Raw genomic sequence first — 22,143 nt, forward strand, 5'->3', positions numbered from 1 at the left:
GAAATGCATTAGCTAAGCACTTGTGGAATGAATATACTAATTCTGATAATTAGTATAATGTAATCGATTTTTCAAATGTATGTTTTTCTTATTTTGAATTATTTAAATGTAATATGTTTTTTAAGTAATGTGATTTTTATTTCATAATTTATTATTTTTCAACTTTTTACAATTTTGATTTTTGTTAAATATTGGCATGTAATAAAAAAATTTAATCATTTAATTAAAAAATATAAACATTATAATTATTTATTACTAAATTTTCTAGTTTTAATAATATGATAATTGTGAATAGTTTTTTAGTGTGAAATTTGGTGGTGTTGTTGGAAAAAAAATTAGTGGTATAAACACACAAAAGTTGTGTGATTTCTTTCAATAATAAATTTGGTGCATGAATTGAAGTTGCCCTAAGCTGCTCATTTAATTTTGGGAAAGGTAGACATATAGCTTATTTAACCCCTTTAAGTTAAAATTTTAGTTAAATTATCTAAAAAATGAAGAAAGTAGCAAAAACTAAAATATGACGCATGTATCATTTAATAGAGATTTAGGTTTAAGTTGGGCTATTTTTTTAATTGTTTGAATAGTGTGATTAAAATTTTAATTGAGTGTAGATATTTAGCTAATTGATATAGTTTCTTTTTAATTTTTATTTTCTTCTGAATATTTGGTCTTCAAGTCCAAAACGTCATAAATATATATTTTTCCTTCTATTTATGAACCTAATTTACTTTCTAAAATTTAGCGGTCTGGTTTATTTTTACAAACGAACCGGTTACCGGTTTTTTGTTATATTTTTCCAATCCATTCTAACCTAAACAGAAACAGAAATCAGACCTAATTCCTTCACTCTCTCACACCTCTCGCCTCCGACGACCTTAACCGAACCACGACGGCCTAACCCACCGTCAAACTCTTCGAATCCTCTCTCTCTGCGCCGGCTTTGTTCCGACGCCACAGCAGCGAGTCGCCGAGCCGGTTATCAGACGATATCTGCGCAGAAGAAGCGACGATGAAGCTGGACGTGAACGTGCTGCGATACTTGTCCAAGGATGATTTTAGGGTTCTTACTGCTGTCGAGATGGGAATGAAAAATGTCTGTTCCTTTTTTTTTCTTTTCTTTCGACGTGTTGATCTTTTCAAGCTTTCCTCAACTTTCTCACTATCAATTAACCTGTATCTTATTTGCTCTCTGTTTCAGCATGAGATAGTACCTTCGGAGCTCATTCATCGCATAGCTTCTCTCAAGTACGTCTCTCTATCTCTCTCTCATTTATACCTAATCCCAACGCTGACTGTGATTTTGGTTAATTTAATTGGGGTCTTTGTGGTGCGTGATTTTTTAGGCATGGGGGTACTTACAAAGTGTTGAAGAACTTGCTCAAGCACAAGTTGGTGCACCACGATTCTTCCAAATGTATGTACTATGAGATTCACATAGTTTTGGCTTCTTAATATTTTGACAATCTAATTTTCTCTGTGCTGGTCTAGATGATGGGTTTCGTCTTACATACCTGGGCTACGATTTTCTCGCAATTAAGACCATGGTCAATCGTGGGGTTTTTGTCGGCGTTGGTCGCCAAATTGGCGTCGGAAAAGAATCTGGTACTCACTTTTACATTTGACATTTTTTTTTTCTCTTCACATATTGGTTGTGTTTTATTCACAACAGTGTTGTTGAGTGATGTTTCTTTTGCTATCTTAGATATCTTTGAAGTTGTGACGGAGGACGGTACTTTGTTGGCGTTGAAGCTGCACCGACTTGGCAGAGTGTCTTTCAGGGCTGTTAAGGCCAAGCGTGATTACCTGAAACACCGTAACAGTTACAACTGGCTCTACTTGTCAAGACTCGCTGCTCTAAAGGAGTTTGCTTTCATGAAGGTTATGAGCCCTGGTATCTCTTGGAGTTCGTATAACCGTCCCACGTGTTATATGTTTTTGTGAAACCTGACACTTGATGTATTTTCTGAACAGGCTTTGCAAGAACACGATTTCCCTGTTCCAAAAGCAGTGGACTGTAATAGGCATTGCGTAGTTATGTCACTTGTTCAAGGTTATCCTCTGTAAGTTTTCCTCTTTCATTGAACTATTTGAGATACAGAAAAATTTACGAGTTACAGCTGTATTTGTAGGATTGATGATGATTGTTTAGGGAAAAGAGCTTTAAATTTTATCAATGTGTCTAAATGATAAAAATTGTTGCTTTTTGCACGTGATGAAGTGTGCAGGTAAAGCAATTGCAGAATCCAGAAGTGGTTTTTGAGGTTATCATGGGCCTTATTGTTCGATTGGCAGAACATGGTCTCATTCACTGTGATTTTAACGAATTCAATCTTTTGGTACGTCTGTAGCTTGTCAAGTTTGTATCTTTATGATTTCATTATCTTATAACTTCTTTACATATTGGCTTGTGATTTTTATTTCTTAATCTTGTTTTCTTTTATGATAGAGATCCAAACTTTAATATGTTGATACTGTTTCGATCCTTTGTCGGGCTTCTTGGTAAACTTGAGACTATTTTTTGGGTCTTTTTTTTGTAGATTGACGATGAAGAAAACATCACAGTGATAGATTTTCCTCAAATGGTTTCTGTATCACATCGAAATGCGCAAATGTAAGGATTTTTACTTGAATATGTCTGTATTAATCAGATTAAGTTTTTTTCCCTCTCTTCATGCGTTTGGAATGCAATTATCTTACTATGCTGATTTCACATATCAGTTGCTCAATCATTTGTTTTATGAAATCCATTTTCAGGTACTTTGACCGTGATGTTGAATGCGTGTTCAAGTTTTTTAAAAAAAGGTCTGAATATTTTTAATTTTTCTCAGCTGAAATTGTCAAATGCTTAAACAGGGTTAAGGATTAATGGAACTCGGTTTCTTATCTTTTCCACTATCCCTTTTACCTCAGGTTTCATTTGACTTTTAAAGAACAAAAAGATGATACTGACGGCACAGAGGTTGATACAAATGAAGGAAGTAAAGTTTGCTTTTCTTCAATTGCCAAAGATTCTGGGTATCTAGACAAAGAACTTTCTGCCAGTGGGTTTACTAGAAAAGAGCAGGAAGTCATTGAACAGGTACAGTGCTATGATGAATGCTGATTTTCAACTCATATATGTTGACGGGTGAACTTTCTGGAGTAGCATATGTGTTGTGTCCCTGTTCAATACTACTTGGCATCTTGTTATTGTGTGTGTTTCTTTTACGAGAAAAGTTTTCCTGATTTTTCGCGCTGCTCTCTAACTTAAGATGTGTTTATGTTTATTTCTTCAAGAGAATATAAAGTAATTTCGAGCTGTTAGGTAAAATGAAATGCATTGCAAATTTGGCTGTTTGATTTGCTTTACAATGATTAATTTAGTCCTCGAAATACATCATTGCATCTTTTACCTTTATATTATTTTGACAAAAATTGGTTTTGGATATTCGAATATGGTGCTTTCTATTTGTAAAATGTTTGTCAAGTAGTGTTAGTTTATTTGCCTCTGGTTAAGATGGTCTTGCTTTTGCACTTATTTTTTGTGGGTGATTGGAAGTTTGATCTATGATTTTGCGATCGACATTTCTAGAGCATTTTTTATCTCTTTTTTTTTTTATTTTTTTTTTATTTTTCCCCTGGTATGTGTTCTTCATTATTTGAATAACTTTTTCAGTTCATCGGAGAAGGTGACGAGGAGAATATTAGCGATGGTGACGAAGGAACAGAAGAAGACGAGGCTGTCTCTGATTCGAATGAAGAAGTTATCAAGGGCGTTGATTTGTTGCACTTGGAGGATCAGGTACATATGTAAATTATCAAGGGCGTTAATTTTTTTTTTTTGTTTTGTTGGTTAATGGTCGACAGAGAGATTTTAACAAATAATTAATTCCAGTTAATGAGTAATAACTGAAGTACTGTATGATTAAAACAGTTTAGCCCAATAAAAGAAGTGGGTTTCAATTAATGAAAAGTATCCATCCAAAGAAAAGAAAAAATGTATTGGATGGAATTATCTCACACTTCTCTACGATGTTTGATTATGTTCAGGGAGATCAAATTGTAGATTGTGCAAAGGAGGCAGATAAACTGGGAGACAGTGAACGGCAAGCTGAATCCGGTCAAAGCAATGAACCCGATTCTACGAATGAGGTAAATTTCATTCATAAACTTTTAGTCTTATTTCGATTGTCCAATGAGTATTTTGTCTCTTGCTTGCTCAGGGCTCTAAGTGGATTCTTCCTCAGCAATATAGAAGCATATATAAAGCTTCTACTTACTAAAATATCCTTCCAACTAAAGAAAGAAAGCATTATTTATGAATATTAAATGAATTATCTACTTATTTGTCCGAGTATTGTGTTATACTTCTTTATAAGACATAAAAGTAAAGTTGGAATTTTTCCTGGGTTATTCTAAAAGTTTTCTGCAGAACTATCCGAACCAAAACAAGAATATTCGATCTTGTCTTTTAGCTTGTATGTCATTTCGATTATCACACACTGTCTATCTGAAGCTATATTATATTTCTGTCCAGGAAGAGGAGGAAAGTGAGGATGAAAATGAAGCAAGATTATCGAAGAGCTTAAACAAGCAGAGGAGATCCGCCGTGGCGTCGGCCCACAGAGGACGGAAGAATTTTGGTTCAAGAAATTCGTACAAAGACAAGGGTGGAAAATCCTCCAATACCAAAATGAAGAAAGAGCTGATTAGCTGGTAAAAGAAAAAAGAATGACCACAAACAAACTAGCCCAGTCTCTTGTATTATTTATACATTCTTTCGACACAGTAGTGGTTTTTCTAAAGAGTAACGCTCGAGGCGTGAAGTTCAGTTTTGAGTGATCCCGTTATAAGTGGCAAAATAGCTTTCCTTTGTGGCTTGTGGTAATATATAGATTCTGAAGACATTACAAGATATAAATATGTAATAGACTTCATATATCAAGCCGTTGTACGCGTTGAGTTTCTACAGCATGGCTCACACTTTTGTTTTCTTAATTTTATTCGTATTCTGAAGTTTTTGCTCTCAATAACAGAAGGAATCACAACATCATAAGTTACTCCTCTTTTCGTTATTTTTTGGCACTAATGCCCTGGAATTTTGCAGTTCCGCCCTTCCCATTTATTTTCTTGGGCATTCGTCCCCTTTAGCCCTTATAAGAATTTTCATTTTTTTCTTCAAGGGAAGTGCACCGTCAGATATTTTGGGGCCACCTGGCTAAAACAAGGGACAACTCTTCTTTATTTATCATTTTTTTTTATTTTTATTATTTTTGTTTGAACTGAAAACAACATTTTATATATACCTAAAAGATGGTACACCTAAAACATTTTATAGAAACTTTAACAACCAATCAAATTATATCAATAAAATAGATAAAAAATTTTTAATCTGAATAAAAATGGTGGTGTATGTGTTGTCGTAACAAAAGAGAAAAAAAAAGGCTGTACAAAACAGATTTTTTTTTTTTTTTTTTTTTTTACCTGAATGTGTCAATTATATAATCATCCACGTGGGTATGACATGCAATTGTATTGCTGTGTACCAATATTTACAAATTGAAATCTGATGCGTTTGGTAACCATTTCAAAAACAGTTTTTCACTTTTTAAGTTAAGAAAATTGGAAACAAAAAGTGAAAATGGTGTTTATTTTAATTTTCTGGAAATTTTTTTAAAAAATTTTTAAAGTTGTTTTGTAAAAGAGTAAAGAAAACTGAAAACAAATAAAAGATGTTTTTGAAAAAAAAATTTCTTCTCTTCTCTCCTCCTTCTCCTCATCTTCTCTTTTCATTTTTTCAAAAAAAAAAAAAATGAAAACTGTACCAAACACTTTTTTTTTTTTTTTTTTTTTTTTTTTTTTTTTTTTCAGTTTTTTCAATTTCTCAAAAACAAAAATGAAAACTGTACCAAACAACTTTTTGAAAACAACTGCAAAATTATTTTTCAGTACAACTACAAAAATTAGAAAATAGAAAACAAAAACTTTTTGAGTTAACTACCAAACAACTCTCTCTCTTTCCTTTCTCTGTTTCCCGCATTGTCCAATTCGCACAATTTATTTTATTTATATATATATATATATATATATATATATATATATTACTATATTTTGCCAATAAAACTTATAACAACTTTCTCACACACCACATTAAATATAAATAGTAATTAAAAAAATGAATATACTAACTAACTAAAACAACTCAATTTCACATATTCAAAGACAAATTACACTAAACTGTTAGATTCTACTCTACATTTATATTCATATGATCTATATATAAAAATCAAACATTACAATCAAAGTGTAACAAATAAATTACAAATACAAATTTTATAGTCAATGTTAAAATACACTTAAATATAAAAATTAATTTACAGCTTAGAGTTTATTTATTTTATGATTCCGATTAAAGTATTTGACCAAAAACTCAACATAAATTTGAACCAAAAACCTTAACACAAAATAAATTAACGCAACCACACATATATATTATAAGAAATCCACATAGTATAATTGAGACAATTGTTTTTTAAATTTATATATAGTATAATTTTTACATTATAAAAACTTACGAAGACTTATTTTTTAATTTCACTAAATAAATATAAATCACATACTGCTATTCATGTATAAATAAATAAATAAGAATATCATTATTAAAAAATAAACATACCGTATAATATAAAAAAAAAATGAAGAGATACAAATGTAGAATTTATCAACTTTTTTTGTAAATGCTCTAAGTTTATTATATTTTCTTTTCATAAACATAATACATACATATACATGTTCTTTCTATTTCCTAACATATTCAAATATATATTATATTGAGGAATGCTATTTGGCACGGGCACGATTACCAAACGATCCACTCAGACAACGCCACGTGTCTCTTTATCACTTTTGGGAGACACGTGGCGTTGTCTGAGTGGATCGTTTGGTAATCGTGGCCTGTGCCAACAATCATTTCCCTATTATATTAGATTACAAATGATAATGTGACAATATCATAGAAAGAAACTAATATATTTATAGTAAAATAACTATTATGAATTTTTAAATATTCTAGAAAACGATTATTAATTTGAATCAACACGCGGCAATATCAAAAATCGTTATTTCTTATCAAACAATCTAAAATCGTTACACGTGTATAATATTATCTGATACGTGTTTTTTTTAATATGTATTTTTTACACGCTATTTGTGGACGTGTTCTTTTTTTGTTACTACTTAGAATGTGACCAGCCCATTCTAATAACATTGTTTATTGATAAAATAGTGAAAAAGTTGATTTGTTGTCTAAACTAAAATAAAAACCATCTCAGCCACTTCGAAAGAATGCTTATCTGCAATCCACTTCTTTTATACCGCTATGATAAAAAAAAATTAGTCAATCCTTATGATCTAGTTTTTCTCTAAAATGAATCATCGTTCAATTTTTATGCTTTACTTTTATACAACCATAGGCACCAAAAAAAAAAAAAAAAAAAAACCGCTTTGACCAAAACTAAAAATCTTCTCACCATCAAACTTTGTCAAAAAAAAAAAAAAACTACTGAACAAAGACAAAACTTCTTATATTGAATTTTCTTCGGCTGATAAAAAAAAAGGTTTCTTCAGTAATCATTTCAACTTCGCTCCGATCATCAAATTAGTATATCTATATTTCCGTTTTTTTTCCATTAAAAACTTAATGAATTACAACTTAGAAAAAAAAATTAAATGACCCTTTAATTTGTTTCAGAGCATAGGTTAATATGCTATATTTTATGAGTTTTTTTTTTATCCAAAATGTGAGGTTTATATTATTATTATTTTTTTTTTTCACGATTTAGTATATATATATATATATATATATATATATATATATATGTCTCTAAATATGAGATATATTGGGTGATCGTTAGTCGGTAAATTTCTACGCCGAGTTTATAATATAAAGACCAAAATTAGTTTGATCTATATCCATGTTAATTATAATGAACTATCTATTAGCATTTCACTTTGCGCATCTTTTAGCAAACTATATACGTGGTGGTGAAGGTGGTTTCATGTTAACTAAAGAGATCCACTGATACCTGTGAATTATCAATATATTTGTATATATTTTCCTTCTTAATAAAACATAAGTCATTTTATCAGTAAATATATATCAATGTTATGAAAATAAAAAAAATTATATTTGCAACATGTTTTTTAATCAGGTTTTAAGGTATACTACACATATGAATATAATACTGTTATGAAATTACAAAAAAAAAAATGTGCTCGCATATATGAGAAGGAGAAGTATCAAGTACATGTATGTACACGTATACCTTATTGACGTTTACAACTACACATGAAATTTGATTTTTCTGTTGATTTAACGTACTCGCTAATTTGAACTGGGTAATATTTGTTGATCATGTGATTACTTCTCAATATGAGTTAAAGTTATATCATGAATGCTTATTTGTGTTGTTATTTTTTTTCTTCAAGATATTGAGCTTTAGTTTGATCGTCGATCTTATAGTGCTAATTTGTTCAACAAATCACGTACGTCTTTCCAATCCTTATTTAATAGCCCAAAATTATATTCATTCATTTTGGCTGGCTTCGTTATTTGAGGATTGGTTTTTTTTTTTATTCTTTTGTTGATTTAACAAAGTCACTATATCAACACTGTATAACTGTCTAATATTTGGTGGGCATAGAATTAGTTCTCAACATGAGTAACATATATATCATCAGTGCTTAAATTGTATGCACATATGTGTGGAATATTTACATATAAGATACTTTCTTTATGTAGTTTTATTTTTTATTTTTATCATATCCTAAATATATAAATATCATGTAATTACTCTTGAAAATATTGTCCCGCGGCAACGCGCGGGTAAATTAACTCGTGTTTTCTAAATGAAGGGTATTCTGCTATACTTGCAATAAAAATAGAATCATAAAAAATTGAATATAGAAATAGAAAAATAAATATTTACAACAATAATCATAATTTAATAAATAAAATAAAATATAATATAAAACCATATTTGGAAAATATTGAGACAAACCAAATGATAAGACAAATCTAAAAATTGAAACTGGCTGAGATCGACAAGGACGGCGACGGCTTCATTTCGCTCAATGAGCTGTCAATTTCAATGCGCCAAGGACTTGCTGATGAAGGCCGTCTTCGAAAAATTCTAATTAATTTCCCCTATTCGTAGTAATAAGCTTATGAAATCGATTCGCGATTATTTTGAATTGTATACACATTTTAGAAAAATAAAGTCGTCCTAGATGTCAATCATGGTGATATATGTACATATTGTTTTTATGCTATTTCTCCTTTATAGCAACATGCGTAAACTCAACCCTTGTTATCCATATGAGTGTCCGTTGTCGAGCAAAACTAGACTCTCCTACTTTGTGAACTGAATTAATGACTAGGTTGTTTATCCATGTGATGATCTTCGAATCTACAACGTCGTGCAAGTCTCACATACAATAGCGATTTTGTTCCAATAACATAAGTACGATTCGTTTCGCTTTCCTTTTAGAATATTCGTTATTACATAAATCCAATACGAGTAATTCTTTCCATTGAACTCTAATTGACTGAAGAAAATATTGTCACTGCAAACTAGCAAACAAAATCCGAGCAACAAGCAGACCAATGAATCCAAAACGGAGCCTAGCAAAAACTGCATATGATGTGTATTTAGTGAATTGCTTCAGTATATCTTCTCATTAGAAAATCTACTCGGAGATATAACTCCCATCAGCATTATCACTCTTATCAGTAAGATTAACTTGGAGATATCGTACTCTAAACACTAAAACTTTTACAATCATTATTTGTTATTGTATATATAACACCAGATTACTATACACATGAGGCTCTATCACCTTATGGTAATATGATGTGATTTGCAATATTACAACTTCATTAGTGTATTATATCATAATACTATATACATGAAGGCTGTGCCACCTTATAATAAAGTAATGTGAACTACATCTAATCTTATGTTTAATTAATGTCAATTTTTCATACAAAGAAGGATCTGCCACTTTATAAAAAATGCTATTAATTGCAGATTGTTATGAAAGCTAAAAAAAAACAACTAAAAGCAAGAACTCTTAGAAAACTAATAATTCAAGACAAAAAATTTAGAGAGGACATCATAGAGAGATGTAGAGAGTGAATCGGAATATTAGGGGATTGATTTTTACTTCATCCATACCATGTATTTATAGGTGAATTTTGGGTACCAAAGTCAAATTACATTAATTGGTATAACTCAATAATAGAGCAAACTACACTTATTCATAACACTCTCCCTTGAGTTGCTCGTGATATTCACATGTTCATGCCGCCTCGTTAAAAACCTAATGAGATAAAAACCGCAATAATGGAAAAATGAGTACAACCACGCAAAGCTCCCCCTCATGCTGGCATTGGTGCGTTTCTTTATAAATCATGCAATTTACGCATTTCAATATCATGAAGATGTTTTTTGAAAGTTGAAGTGGAGGACGTCTTTGCGAAGAGATCAGATGAGTTCTCACAAGAATGAATCTACTGGATGTTGATAACATTACTCTTAGAGCCACCAGTGATCTTCCAACAATCGATGATCCAATCACACTTTATGAGAATAATGCCGCGTGTGTTGCCCAAATGAAAGAATGATTTATGAAGAGCGACATAACAAAACACACCCTACCGAAATTCTTTTCATTCACACATGAGCTGACAAAGAGCAATGTTATCAACATCCAATAGATTCACTCTTGTGAGAACTCATCTAATCTCTTCACAACTGCGTTCTCCATTTTTCTGAAATCACAAATGCGTTCTCCATTTTAACTTTCAGAAAATATGTTCGCACCAATGGCTGCAGGGGGATGTATTTCCTTCTTCCTTTACAATGATTTTTAACGAGGCAGCATGAACACGTGAATATCACGAGCGACTTAAGGGAGAGTGTTATGAATAAGTGTGTTTTGATACATTATTGAGTTAAACCAATTAATATAATTTGACTTTGATGTCCAAAATTCACCTATAAATACATGGTATGGACGAGTAAAAATCCATCCCTCGATATTATAATTCACTCTCTACATTTTTTTTATCTCTTCTTCTCTAAGTTTCCAGTCTTAAATTATTAGTGTTCAAAAAGTTCTCCCATCTAGTTATTTCTTTTGTTATTAGTTATTGCAAGAGTTTTATGTTTCTCTAGTTCTTCCAAAAAGTCCAAGGTCCATTATGCAATGTCGTTTTCTCGCTAAAGAAAATATCTTTAGTTTCTGCACTAATAATAAAGGAATCCAGCAACCAAACAACCAGCTAGCTAGTATAGACTATTATAATTAATAAAAAAAAATGAAAATAAAAAAGAGTGTCATTATTTTTGTTTTATTGTCACATCATTTTGCTTCACTAGCCACCTCCATCACTACTACATCATTCTGAGTTTCGAGACTATTCTCCAATCCGCAAATACTAATAATAATAATAAGCAAAATCAGTCAAATAGTCAAAGCCGTACCCGATTTGAAGGCGTTCAATTCAAGAGCTCATAACCTTCGGCGAATCCGGGCAGTTGAATCCGCACCCGCAGCGAGGGCTCTCGGCGAAATTCTCGGCCGGGAAAGTCGCCGACGCGATTCCGACGGAGAAGCTGAGATCGTCGCCGTCGCGGGTGACCTCGACGATGTCGAGCCAGAAAAATAGGACTTTGACGCTCACGCCCTTCAGGTTCTTCAGCTTCCTCTCCGACACCACTCCGGTCACCGTCGACCTGTAGCGGAGCGAGTACGAGCCTTCCAGCGAGAACTCGCACGTGCCGTCCCAGTGGCCCTCGAACTTTCCGGTCTCGCGGTCTAGCTTGTACTCGGTCAATCCCACCGGAAGAATCCCCGACGGAAATCCGTACTCTTGTATCGCCTCGTACGCCGACACGCCGTCGGAGGAAGACTCTGTCGCCGATACGGCGGTCGCTATGAAGACGAGGATCGCCGAGGAGAGAAACAGTTTCGGAGACATGGTGGTTAGTCTGTTTCTTAGAGAGAGAGAGAGAGAGAGAGAGAGAGAGAGAGGTGTGAGAATATAAAGAGTAGTGTTTGGGTTAGTGATATGATTTGGATACCTGTGTTTGTTTTTCCATTTCCACGCGGTGGTTGAGGATGAGTAGTATTTTAATGCTGATTATTTATTACCTTTGTATTTAACTTTGGAAATGGTTTTTATTTTGGGAAAATGACACGTGTGTATCATTTTAATTTTTAATTTTAAAAAATATCGAGTTGATATAAATTATTTAACTAAAATATATCAAAATAGATAACAATATCACAAATCTTCTTTTTGTATTGACTTTTTATTGACATTGATTATAATATTTATATGTAAATATCAATTATCATTATTCATTAGCGTCATATATGTAATTTATTTAAAAACGAAAAAACAAACAATAGTCACTGTATCGTGGAGAACACAAAAAAAGACAAGAAGTTAAAACGACAGTTGATAGTTATCAAAATTCTTGATTCGAACAGAGAATCCGGGATTCATAGTTGCAATTCGAACACAGAATGAAGTTATCTTTTAAGAGATATGAATTTTATTATTTAATTTCGATTTAAGGCTATTTTTTATTTTAAAATTGGGAATTTGAAAGAATGGTTTGGATTTGATTCGGTTTTTCTTATATAAGAGTTAAAATCAATGAAATGAAGATTTATAACACTGTTATTTATTTTAGGGTATAATTTTATCATTTTAATTAAGCAGAAGGTATGAATTCGATATTTTTGAAAATCAAAGGTTAAACTCCACCAGCTTAATATATATATATATATATATATATATATATATATGTTATTTTTCAATTTTTTTTTTATTGGTTAGACTCTTGGGGTTGTGTAATCTTGTATCGGAATGATGCCACGCGTATTTTTGTTGTGTTCGTAAAGTCAGAGAAGCAAAGGGCTGTTTTGCAGTTCAGCTACCTTCGGAACCTCTATTCTATGATGTCTATCTCATAGAAATTCAGATAAGCTACTTTAAAAAACAAAACAAAAGCATAAAAATAATAATCACGTAAGCATAATGATTTTTAATAGCTAAAGTTGCAAAAGTTTAACAAAATAACTAAAATGGCGTTGTCTATTTTTTTTTTTTTTTTTTACATTGCTAATAAAAAATATAAATCTTTGTATAAAAGTAATTACCATTTTATTGATAGTAAAAAATTTTATTGACACTTTAAACATTATTTTTGTAAATAATACTATTTTATTAATTTTAGACAAAAATGGAGTATTTTATAAATTCTTAGTTTTATTATGATAGTTATTTAAATGGAAACTTGATAAACTAAAGTTAATATGACATCGTAGAACTAGGGATGACAATTTGACCCGTTACCCGATTTATTTGGGTAAAGTAATACCCGTTCTTTTTTGGTAAACGGGTAATACCTGTTAAGGTTTTAACGGGTCCGGGTACGGGTAACAGAATAGTCATCCCGTACCCGGTTACCCGGGACCCGACCCGTTAACTTTTAAATATTTAAAAAGATAATCAATTTTTATATGTTGCAATGAAGATGATAACGTTGTAATGAAGATGACCAAATTTACAATGAAGATGATCAATTTGCAATGAAGACTTCTTTTGTATTATTTATTTATTTATTTTGAATTTTAATGTTCTTTATATTGTAGTAGTACTTTGATATTTTTCACCTAAATTTTATTATTTTTAAATTTTATATTGTTGATAGATTTTTATTTTATAAACGGGTAAACGGGTAAGCGGGTCTACTCGACCCGCTACCCTCTTTTTAAACCGAGTAAACGGGTAACGGGTCTAATATTTTTAACCCGCTTACCCGGCGGGTATCCCCGTTGACCGTTACCTGGCCCGTCTCAAAATCCGGGTAAACGGGTCCGGGTAACTGGTAAAAAATTATAGCAGGTACGAGTAACGGAATAGATGTACCCGGTTTTACCCGTACCCGTTGCCATCCCTACGTAGAACCCAACGTTTCTTATTGTGCATTTTAGTAAAATCAAAGTTTTGGACACTTGACAATTCTAAAATATCTTTAGGTTAAAATATAAATGTATAACTCTTTAACCTATCTTTCCCTTCATCCATTTTCTCATTTCATTGTCAAACCATCTTATTCTTTTCCGAGCAAAAAAAAAAAAAAAAAAATCTCATTATTTCTAAGATGCCCTTCTTTTTTTTTGAGTAAACGTGGACGGAATCACGGCAAATATCATTAAACCCTCACTTAGGTGACGGAGGAATACCGTGATTACAACAAGGCTAATTGATCACTAAGGACATTCCGCATCGCACGCACATCGGATCCCACATTAAGAGCAAAATGAGCCAAATTATGAGCCACGACATTATAAGATCACGAGATAAAAGTAACATCAAAACCCGAGAAGTTTCTAACATGTACCTTGATATCGTGGATGATAGTACCAAGTTCCGTTGGCGGGGTAGTCAAGCACGCACAAGCACGAACCACTTCGAGACAATCGGATTGAACCACAACCAGGTGAAGCCCAATGTTCTCGGCCAAAATCATGCCCCGAAGGACGGCTGTGGCTTCCGCAATAGGAGGGGAGGAGTCGACATGGTTTGCCGAAATAGCCGAGGAGATCAACATGCCTTTGTGGTCTAGGACGACGCAGCTAGTTCCGAAGCGGTGAGCTCTTGTATCCAAAGCAGCATCAACGGAAATTGCCGAGACTCCGTGTTTCGGAGGCGGCCACGTGGAGGTCACCTTACCGCTACCCGACAATGTGGTCTTCAAGTTAGCCGCCTTATAGTCTCCGCACTAGCTCACGAGTTCCTCCGGTGATCATTTCTCTTTGCCGGAGACAATTTTGTTCCTATGATTCCAAATTTTGGCCTTGTTTTCAATGCTAATTCAAAGTTTAAAGTCTCTTTTTTTTTTCAACAAATGTCAAAGTTTTGAAGTTTTGCTAACAAAATTCTAAATGAGAGATAGAATTCCGAAATTGATAGAAATTTTGGGTAATGTTTAGATGAAATAAAATTTCCCCCCCAAAAAATCTACAAAAAATTAGAAAAATAGCCAACTTAAACGTTTAATATTGCTAAATAGCCAATGTTTGATAAATATTAGGTAAATAGCCATAAATGATGACGTGACTTAATATGACAATGATTATTTACTTAATATTTACGTTTGTAAATATATAAAATTGGCTATTTACTTAATATTTACCAAACCTTGGCTATTTAGCAATTCCCAATGTTTAAGTTGACTATTTTGCTAAATTACCCAAAAATCTAACTGCAAATTGTTAAAAATACACGAGAAAGTAAAAAAATTGTAAAAAAACGTGCTCGAAACTCTAAGATCTTTAACAACACTTGAACCTCTAGCTTCTCATAGAGAGAATGAGATGCACATGGTCATGAAATGAGAATGAGATCTTCAACAAAAATGGGGAAAAGAGAAAGAGAGGTTAATGAGTTATGTGTTCACATTTTAATTTAAGGATATTTTGGACCTTTTAAATGTCCAAAACCTTGGTTTTATGAAAGTGCACAATATGAACTGTAGTTTTCAAATTCCGTATCTCATTAACCTTGGTTTATCAATTTTCCTAGCTAAAACACTCATTTTTGCTGTTGAGAAATGCTTTTTTGGTCGCATCCACAATTTGTTAGCCTTCACATATTTGTCTCTGTGAAATTACCCTGATTGCTTGACGAAAAAAAAAAAAAAATTACACGACCGACGTCCACCAACCACGCAAAAGATCATGTAGATCTTACCCCCAAAAAAACTTCATACCACCATAATCGGGACCTAGAAGATGATTAGCTTATCTCAACTGGAACGCAGCCCAGCAATTAAACATAAAGGTAAAATAAGATATAAACCAAATCCAAAAAAATAGCAAAAAAAAAAAAAAAAAAAACCTTTATAAAGTGTGCAACTTTAGTTAAAATAAGACTCTAAATTAGCTGGATACCAAACTTGAGTCGGGCTGGGAACACTCTTGGCAAGGAATGTGAGTTCATTGTTGGACGTTGAAGAGGCTGTATCGGGTCGTGTAAATGTCGACCCTGTGGACCACATACCTGACCTAGGCAGGCCTAAAGAATCAACTGTAATCACCAAAAAACAACCATCTATATGTTCAGTGGGCCGAGCCAAAAAATATCGCGCCCAAGGCCTCTCTGCCTGCTTATCAAGTCCGCCGATCCTCTAGTCACTGGATGCGGCGAGCTTTGTGCTTCCATGGTTGGTGGAGAAAGAAGAGAGCAAAGGTACGCAGGATCAGACGTTCGTTTCTCTCTTCGTTTGAACTAAAGAAGAAAAAACGTTCCTTCATCACTTCTTCGCCACCTGTTAGGAGACTCTGCACTTAATGCATAGATTTCAACCTGTGAAATGGCCAAGTTGTGTGGGCATGAATCTGGGTTTATGAAATTTTGGTATCCAGGTTTTGTATTCGTTTCTCTTCACTTGGCTGCTCCACTATTTTACATTTTATTGCGGTCACACTGTTCTGCTAGAGTTACAGAAATTAGCTTCATAGATGCTTACAAAACTACTCAAAGTGACAGCTAAAATCCAGCTGAAGAAAATTAACTGTCCTTAAACGTCATAAAACTTCTAGGGAAGAAGAAGAAGAAAATAACTAATGATTGTGCATGGAGGCTCTTCCTAGAAATCGAGTGCTGGCTATTCATATATGCTTCTATAACTACTCAAAAGTAAAAACTAGAAATTCAATGACAGAAAATTAACTTATCAGTTTATTCTCAAACGTCATAAAACCAACCGAAACTAGAGTGAGATATGTGCCTTTCTAATGATGTTAGTAGTCGTACAAAAGAGTGGTTAATGAGAATCGGGCCAAGATATGTCGAAGCAAAACTGTAAATAAAATCCTCTCATATAATTTTAAAAAATCGATACAGCAAACAATAGAGTGCAACTATGCGGATGATACATACAAAACAAACTTGCCATGTTTCATGATACATCAAGAAAGAGATCGTTTGGCATTGAAAAGAAAAAAAAAACCAGCAATGGCCTGCTATTTAAATTATCCCGAATCACAATTATAAGAATAAAAAAAAAAGAGCAAGTATTGTACATACATTGGGCAGAAAGATTAGTTTCCTTCCTTCAGCCTTTTTATCAGCGCATCAAGGGATTTCTTCTTCGGGTTTTGCCTCGCTGCACGGCTCCCAAAAGTCCCAAATAACCGATCTGAAGAATCCTTCATCTTCTCGGAAATCGCCACCACTTTGCGGTAGTCCAAAGCACTGTAACTCCTTTCCCTGATAACAGGATTCAGGAAGTTCTCTGGGTGGTTGCTCAACAGCAGATTAATCAACTGCCTAGCCTCAGAGAGCGCAGCTTTCAACTGATTTGAATCCTCATCCGTAAACAAAGACCCCTGATTATCCGCAAACGATTCCAAGAGCCGAACGTCCACGTCGAGCCCGATGATGGCGTTCACGTTGAACCTCTTGACCGAATCCCCGAGTAAAGCTCCCACAATCGACTCCGATATGTGTGAAAGCACTTCTCGAAGAACCCTCTTGAGTACCTGAACCGGAAGAATCTGCTGGGCCGTGGATACCAGCGTCTCCAGGTAGATAATCACCTCGTTCACATACTCATTCCCGTTTGGGGTCGGATCGTCTGCGACCCAGTTCACGTTCTCGATCAGCTGCATAAAGCCGTCAACTTTCGCCTTCAACATCCCCGATAGCATCTCCTCGGCCGCGTCGCGGGATTTCCCGAGAGGAAACTGCCTCCGACCCCTCTCAACCATCCTCGCCGGGATTCCCGAGAGCTGAGCCGCGTGGCGGAAGAAGAACTCGCAAGCCCGCTCGAGAACTACCATGTTGGCCGCGACCTGCATTGCCTGAGAAACCCCATGGATAGACGAGGCGATGAGCTTCAAAAGCGCTCCATCGAGAGCTTCGCTCAAGAGCCTGTCGAGGTTTTTCTTGACCACGTCGTGGAAGTCGAGCTGCCCTCCATGAGACATGAAGCTCACAGAGTCCTCGACGAAGGACCGGACGATCCGGCAACAGTCTGGAACGGTGGAGGAGAAGGGCGCGACGAAAGGGAAAGCCGGGACGATATCGGAGGTCTGGATTTGGAAGGAGAGGACGTTCATGGAGTATTCATACTCCTTCCTCATCACCATCTGCTCGAACTTGTCGGCGGCGAGGGCATCGGAGATTTGCTTCCGACAGTCCGAGAGTAAGAGCTCGTGGTACTTGTCTCGGTGCTTGCTTAGGACGTCGAGGAGGGCTTCAACGGGGTAGCCATACCGCCGGAGAGTCACTCCGAGGAGGCTCACGTAGTCCTTGATCAAGAGGAGATGGTTCGCCGTCTGCATCCGCGAGAATTGATCCTCTAGGACCGAGCACATCTTACTCACCGCGGTCTCCCACAGATTCTCGACCTCCATCTTCGAGATGAGTCCGCCGCCAGTGCGGAGGATCCGGTCCTCGACGATGAAGAACCCGGCGATCTGCGCGAAGAAGGTCTGGTGTGACTCGAGGAAGGGAGTCATGGAAGACACCTGGAAATCGGAGGTTAATTGGAGTTTTCGATTCTCGAAGTAGTACTGCTTGAAGCGGTCTTGGAAACCTAGGGTTTGGTGGATGTGGTACGCTCGGTAGAGTGGCGTTAGATCGAAGCCGGGATTGGCGGCGCCGTTGGAGGACAAGGAGTCATTTTCTCCGGCGGCGAATTCGTCGTCTCCGTTGTCGTCATCAAACTCGAGCGCGTAGACGCAATCGCGGAGGCTGAGGCGAGACTGTTCCTCAGCCTGACGCTGCTTGATGCGGAGATCCTCTTCTCTCTGGCGAGCAGATGAGGCTTGGCCGATCGCGAGCTGACCTAGGTTGCGGCTCACGACACGGATCTCGACGAGCCAATCGCCGAAGTCCTTCGCGACCTTACGCTCCACGTGAGAGCGAATCTCCGGGATCTTCCGCTCCAGCATACGGCGGAGGGTCGAGGACGGCGCGGCGGAGCCGCCGTGAGGGCGGAGGAACTCGGCGTCGAGAGATTCGACGCATCGGAGAGCCATGTAGAGATCGCCGCGAGAGAGGTGGCGATTCGCGCGGGAACAGAGGTCGGCGATGCGCGAGGCGGAGGAGACGGAGTCGACGGCGAGGGCGAGGTTTCGCGACACGGCGGTGGAGTCGACGAGCGAGTCGAGGGAGGAGAGGAGCGGCGCGGCGACGGACTGGAGGCGGGAGTTGGAGTCGGAGATGGCGGATTTGAGGGACTCGACGTCGGAGAGGAGCGATCGGAGGTCGTCGACGGCGAGAATGAAGTCCTGGTAGTGAGCCTTGCAGACCTCTTCGATCTCCGACTCCTTGGAGCGAGCGAAGTGGCGGAGGCTGGCGAGGAGGGCCTCGGGCTTGCCGGAGGCGAAGGCCTTTCGGACGAAGGGGCCGAGGTCCTCGCCGTTGGCGACGGCGGAGGAGAGGAGGAGCTGGTCGAGCTTGTCGCTGGAGTCGCCGTTCTCCGACGCCATCGCCGCCGGCGTGACCTTGCGGCGGGATTTGGTGGAGTGCATCGCTGGAGGTGAGTGGGCGAGGGGATCTAGGAAACAGCGCGACCTTCGCGTCTTCTTTTTCGTGGGAATTTTGGAATTGACGATTTTACGCTCCTCAAAACACCACTAATTACAATTCGATGTCGATCGAACGGCGAAAAATAAATAGCTAATCAATCTTGACTATTTTATTATTATAATATAATCTGTTGACGATTACGATATGTTTTTTTATTTTATTTTATTTATCTTCTTCTTTTCAATTTAAGTATTATTTTGGATTTTATTTGATTGACATTGAAGTTGAATTACTTGGGTAGGATATAAATAGTTCGAAGAATCTAGGAGTGAGTGAGTGGCAAATAAAGCTGGCCATATGGAACCTGGGAAATGGGATCCCCTGGTCCCGTCCCATATTTTGCGGGAAATGGGACTCCCGGGACCGTAAAAAATGGTACCGGGAAATCCCGGAACCATTTTCCACGGTACCGGGAATTCCCGGTACCATATTTCGCGGTTCCGGGATTCCCATATTTCCCATATTTATTTATTTTATTTTATTTTAATCATAAATACATTTAAAAATAAATAAAAATTCATATATTTTCAATTAAAAAAATACAATATAAAAAATACGGTACTAAACGGTGCTAAACGGGGATCCCGGTTCCGTCCCATTTCCCGGATGGTTCCGGGACAAAAGTCCCGGTACCATATTTTATAATATGAGTTTTTCCCATTTCCCACATGGTACCAATAATACGGGAAACGGGGTCCCGCGGGATCCCATATGGCCACCTTTAGTGGCAAAGATATGAGAAATTGTAGGCTTAAAATGTTAACGTATAAACATCAATTACTTTCGTAATAGCCACAATATAGAATTTTAATGCTTCTCCTTTTAGTTTGGTTCATGGTTTTAAATGCCGGCGAAATTCACCGGAAATCGATGGCGACGTTGCCGGAGTAAAACGACCGGCGAAAAACAAATTTTTCCATTTGTCGTCTTTTTTCGTCGATTTCTATCGTTTTCGCCGAATTTCATTTTAGTATGTCGTTTTTTTTTCTTTTCAAAAGTTAAGGAAAATTCAATATGGCTCAGATGAGAATGAATCCGGAGTCACCCACACACATCTTCAATGCTCTAACCAGTTAAATCAAGTACTAATTTTGCAATAGTATTGTTTACTTTTATTTATATATATATATATATATATATATATATATATATATATATATATATATATAAAGCAAAACCCACTTTTTACTATTCATGCTACAGTAACTCTAATTTTTTTAAAAATTTCTAAAAATACCTATTTAAGTTTTAAAATTACATAAGTAACCGCATAACAAAATTTCAAAAACAACTTTAAAAAACGAAATTCCAGAAACAACTCTAAAAAGCGAAAATTCTATAAACGACTCTAAAAATAAAAATTCCCTAAACTAACTTTAAAACGATAAAAATTATTAGTCGATTAATAGTTTTATAATTCAAAGTTTTGGTTAATCATAATTTTTGTATTGCTAACAAAAATTGTGTTCATAATTACAACTTATTATTTCTAATTTTTTTTATATCTAAGTTATTATTTAATTAAAATGGTTTAAATATATATTAAAAAGTGGTAAAAAAATACTAACTTTTACGTATGACAAATGACAATCAACAATTTGAAACTGTTCACATTATTATTTAAATTAAAATTTATCAAACCTCCCGGGCAACGCCGGGGCCTATTGCTTGTATTATATATAAGATAAAAGTTCATATAAATGTAACAAAAGGTCGTCTTATTCAAAACCCCAATTATGAAATCCCTTCTCTCCCACTTCACACCTCGTAACGCCCCGTTCTTATATAGAGAGATTCTAAGCATCCGTGGCTGAATGGTTAAAGCGCCAACTCATAATTGACGAATTCGTAGGTTCAATTTCTACTGGATGTCGGCAAAAGAACGTTCTCCTGTGCTTCCAGACATGAAATAAGCGGAGATCCGGAGATTCTCGAATAGGTCAACCTTTCGAAAGAAATTGTACACCTTTAAATAAAATTATGATAAATGTAACCAAGTATTGATTTTATATAGAATATGTATTAAATATAATAAAATTATGATAAATATATATTAAAAAATACATACTATGTACTAAATGTATTCCTATTACTATAACTTAAATGTTGAAAGATACATGTGTATATATATTATATATATATATATATATATATATCTAACATATTTTTTGTAACATTATTTCCGTTCGATTTTCCATCGGCATGTCGGTTTTCTATCAAAAACGGCATATCATTTGCCTTTTTCCACAATTTTTCAGTTCGATTTTTCGTCGGCGTGACGATTTTCCGTAAATCAGAGGGTTCGAAACGGCGTCGAAAACGGCATTTCGAACCTTGGTTAGGTTGTATCGATGATTGAAACATTAAGTTTGCATCGTTTTGACGACGATGCGTTTTGTGTGTTACATTACAACATAAATGATGTCGTCTGTGTTGTGATGCTTCTCTATCGCTTATTAGCTGAATGTCGTTTAATAAGA

The 22,143-nt window shown here is 35.5% G+C and overlaps 3 protein-coding genes across 7 annotated transcripts; 1 reads left to right on the top strand and 2 right to left on the bottom strand.

Annotated features, from left to right (window-relative positions):
- The first annotated feature begins 823 nt into the window (after positions 1-823).
- LOC149389001 (protein serine/threonine kinase) lies at positions 824-4,949 on the top strand. Its single transcript, XM_089624226.1, has 13 exons — positions 824-1,096; positions 1,202-1,248; positions 1,347-1,417; positions 1,492-1,605; positions 1,706-1,881; positions 1,975-2,063; positions 2,222-2,339; positions 2,541-2,614; positions 2,758-2,805; positions 2,914-3,082; positions 3,659-3,784; positions 4,033-4,134; positions 4,520-4,949. Exons 1-13 carry the CDS (start codon positions 1,013-1,015, stop codon positions 4,700-4,702), a joined length of 1,401 nt encoding a protein of 466 aa, XP_089480352.1. The 5' UTR covers positions 824-1,012; the 3' UTR covers positions 4,703-4,949.
- A 4,104-nt stretch (positions 4,950-9,053) lies between these two features.
- On the bottom strand, positions 9,054-12,187 carry LOC149389002 (uncharacterized protein At5g01610-like). Of its 2 annotated transcripts, none has more exons than XM_089624541.1 (2): positions 11,529-12,187; positions 9,054-9,674 (listed from the first exon to the last, which is right to left on the bottom strand). In XM_089624541.1, exon 1 carries the CDS (start codon positions 12,023-12,025, stop codon positions 11,549-11,551), a length of 477 nt encoding a protein of 158 aa, XP_089480667.1. In that variant the 5' UTR covers positions 12,026-12,187; the 3' UTR covers positions 9,054-9,674; positions 11,529-11,548. The 2 variants fall into 2 exon arrangements, with proteins under 2 accessions (XP_089480667.1, XP_089480668.1); XM_089624542.1 differs by lacking the exon at positions 9,054-9,674 and adding an exon at positions 9,882-10,362.
- Positions 12,188-15,976: 3,789 nt separating this feature from the next.
- Positions 15,977-19,671, bottom strand: SEC15B (exocyst complex component sec15B). 4 transcript variants are annotated; one of them, XM_089623214.1, is made up of 2 exons: positions 17,153-19,671; positions 15,977-16,391 (listed from the first exon to the last, which is right to left on the bottom strand). In XM_089623214.1, the coding sequence occupies exon 1, from the start codon at positions 19,603-19,605 to the stop codon at positions 17,167-17,169; it is 2,439 nt and encodes an 812-aa protein (XP_089479340.1). In that variant the 5' UTR covers positions 19,606-19,671; the 3' UTR covers positions 15,977-16,391; positions 17,153-17,166. The 4 variants fall into 4 exon arrangements, with proteins under 4 accessions (XP_089479340.1, XP_089479339.1, XP_089479337.1 ...); XM_089623213.1 differs by having other exon boundaries at positions 15,977-16,404; XM_089623211.1 differs by having other exon boundaries at positions 15,977-16,429.
- Between the last annotated feature and the right edge of the window lie 2,472 nt (positions 19,672-22,143).

Source organism: Urtica dioica, chromosome 8 (genome assembly GCF_054948205.1).
Source record: "Urtica dioica subsp. dioica isolate 48M chromosome 8, U.dioica_male_clone48M_v1_H2, whole genome shotgun sequence".
NCBI lineage: Eukaryota > Viridiplantae > Streptophyta > Magnoliopsida > Rosales > Urticaceae > Urtica > Urtica dioica.

Bases quoted from the DNA above. Each gene is read 5' to 3' on its own strand.
- LOC149389001 (XM_089624226.1), top strand. From the start codon at position 1,013: ATGAAGCTGGACGTGAACGTGCTGCGATACTTGTCCAAGGATGATTTT. The intron at 1,606-1,705 runs GTACTCACTTTT...TTGCTATCTTAG, and splicing joins TGGCGTCGGAAAAGAATCTG to ATATCTTTGAAGTTGTGACG. The intron at 2,064-2,221 runs GTAAGTTTTCCT...CACGTGATGAAG, and splicing joins CTTGTTCAAGGTTATCCTCT to TGTGCAGGTAAAGCAATTGC.
- LOC149389002 (XM_089624541.1), bottom strand. From the start codon at position 12,025: ATGTCTCCGAAACTGTTTCTCTCCTCGGCGATCCTCGTCTTCATAGCG.
- SEC15B (XM_089623214.1), bottom strand. From the start codon at position 19,605: ATGCACTCCACCAAATCCCGCCGCAAGGTCACGCCGGCGGCGATGGCG.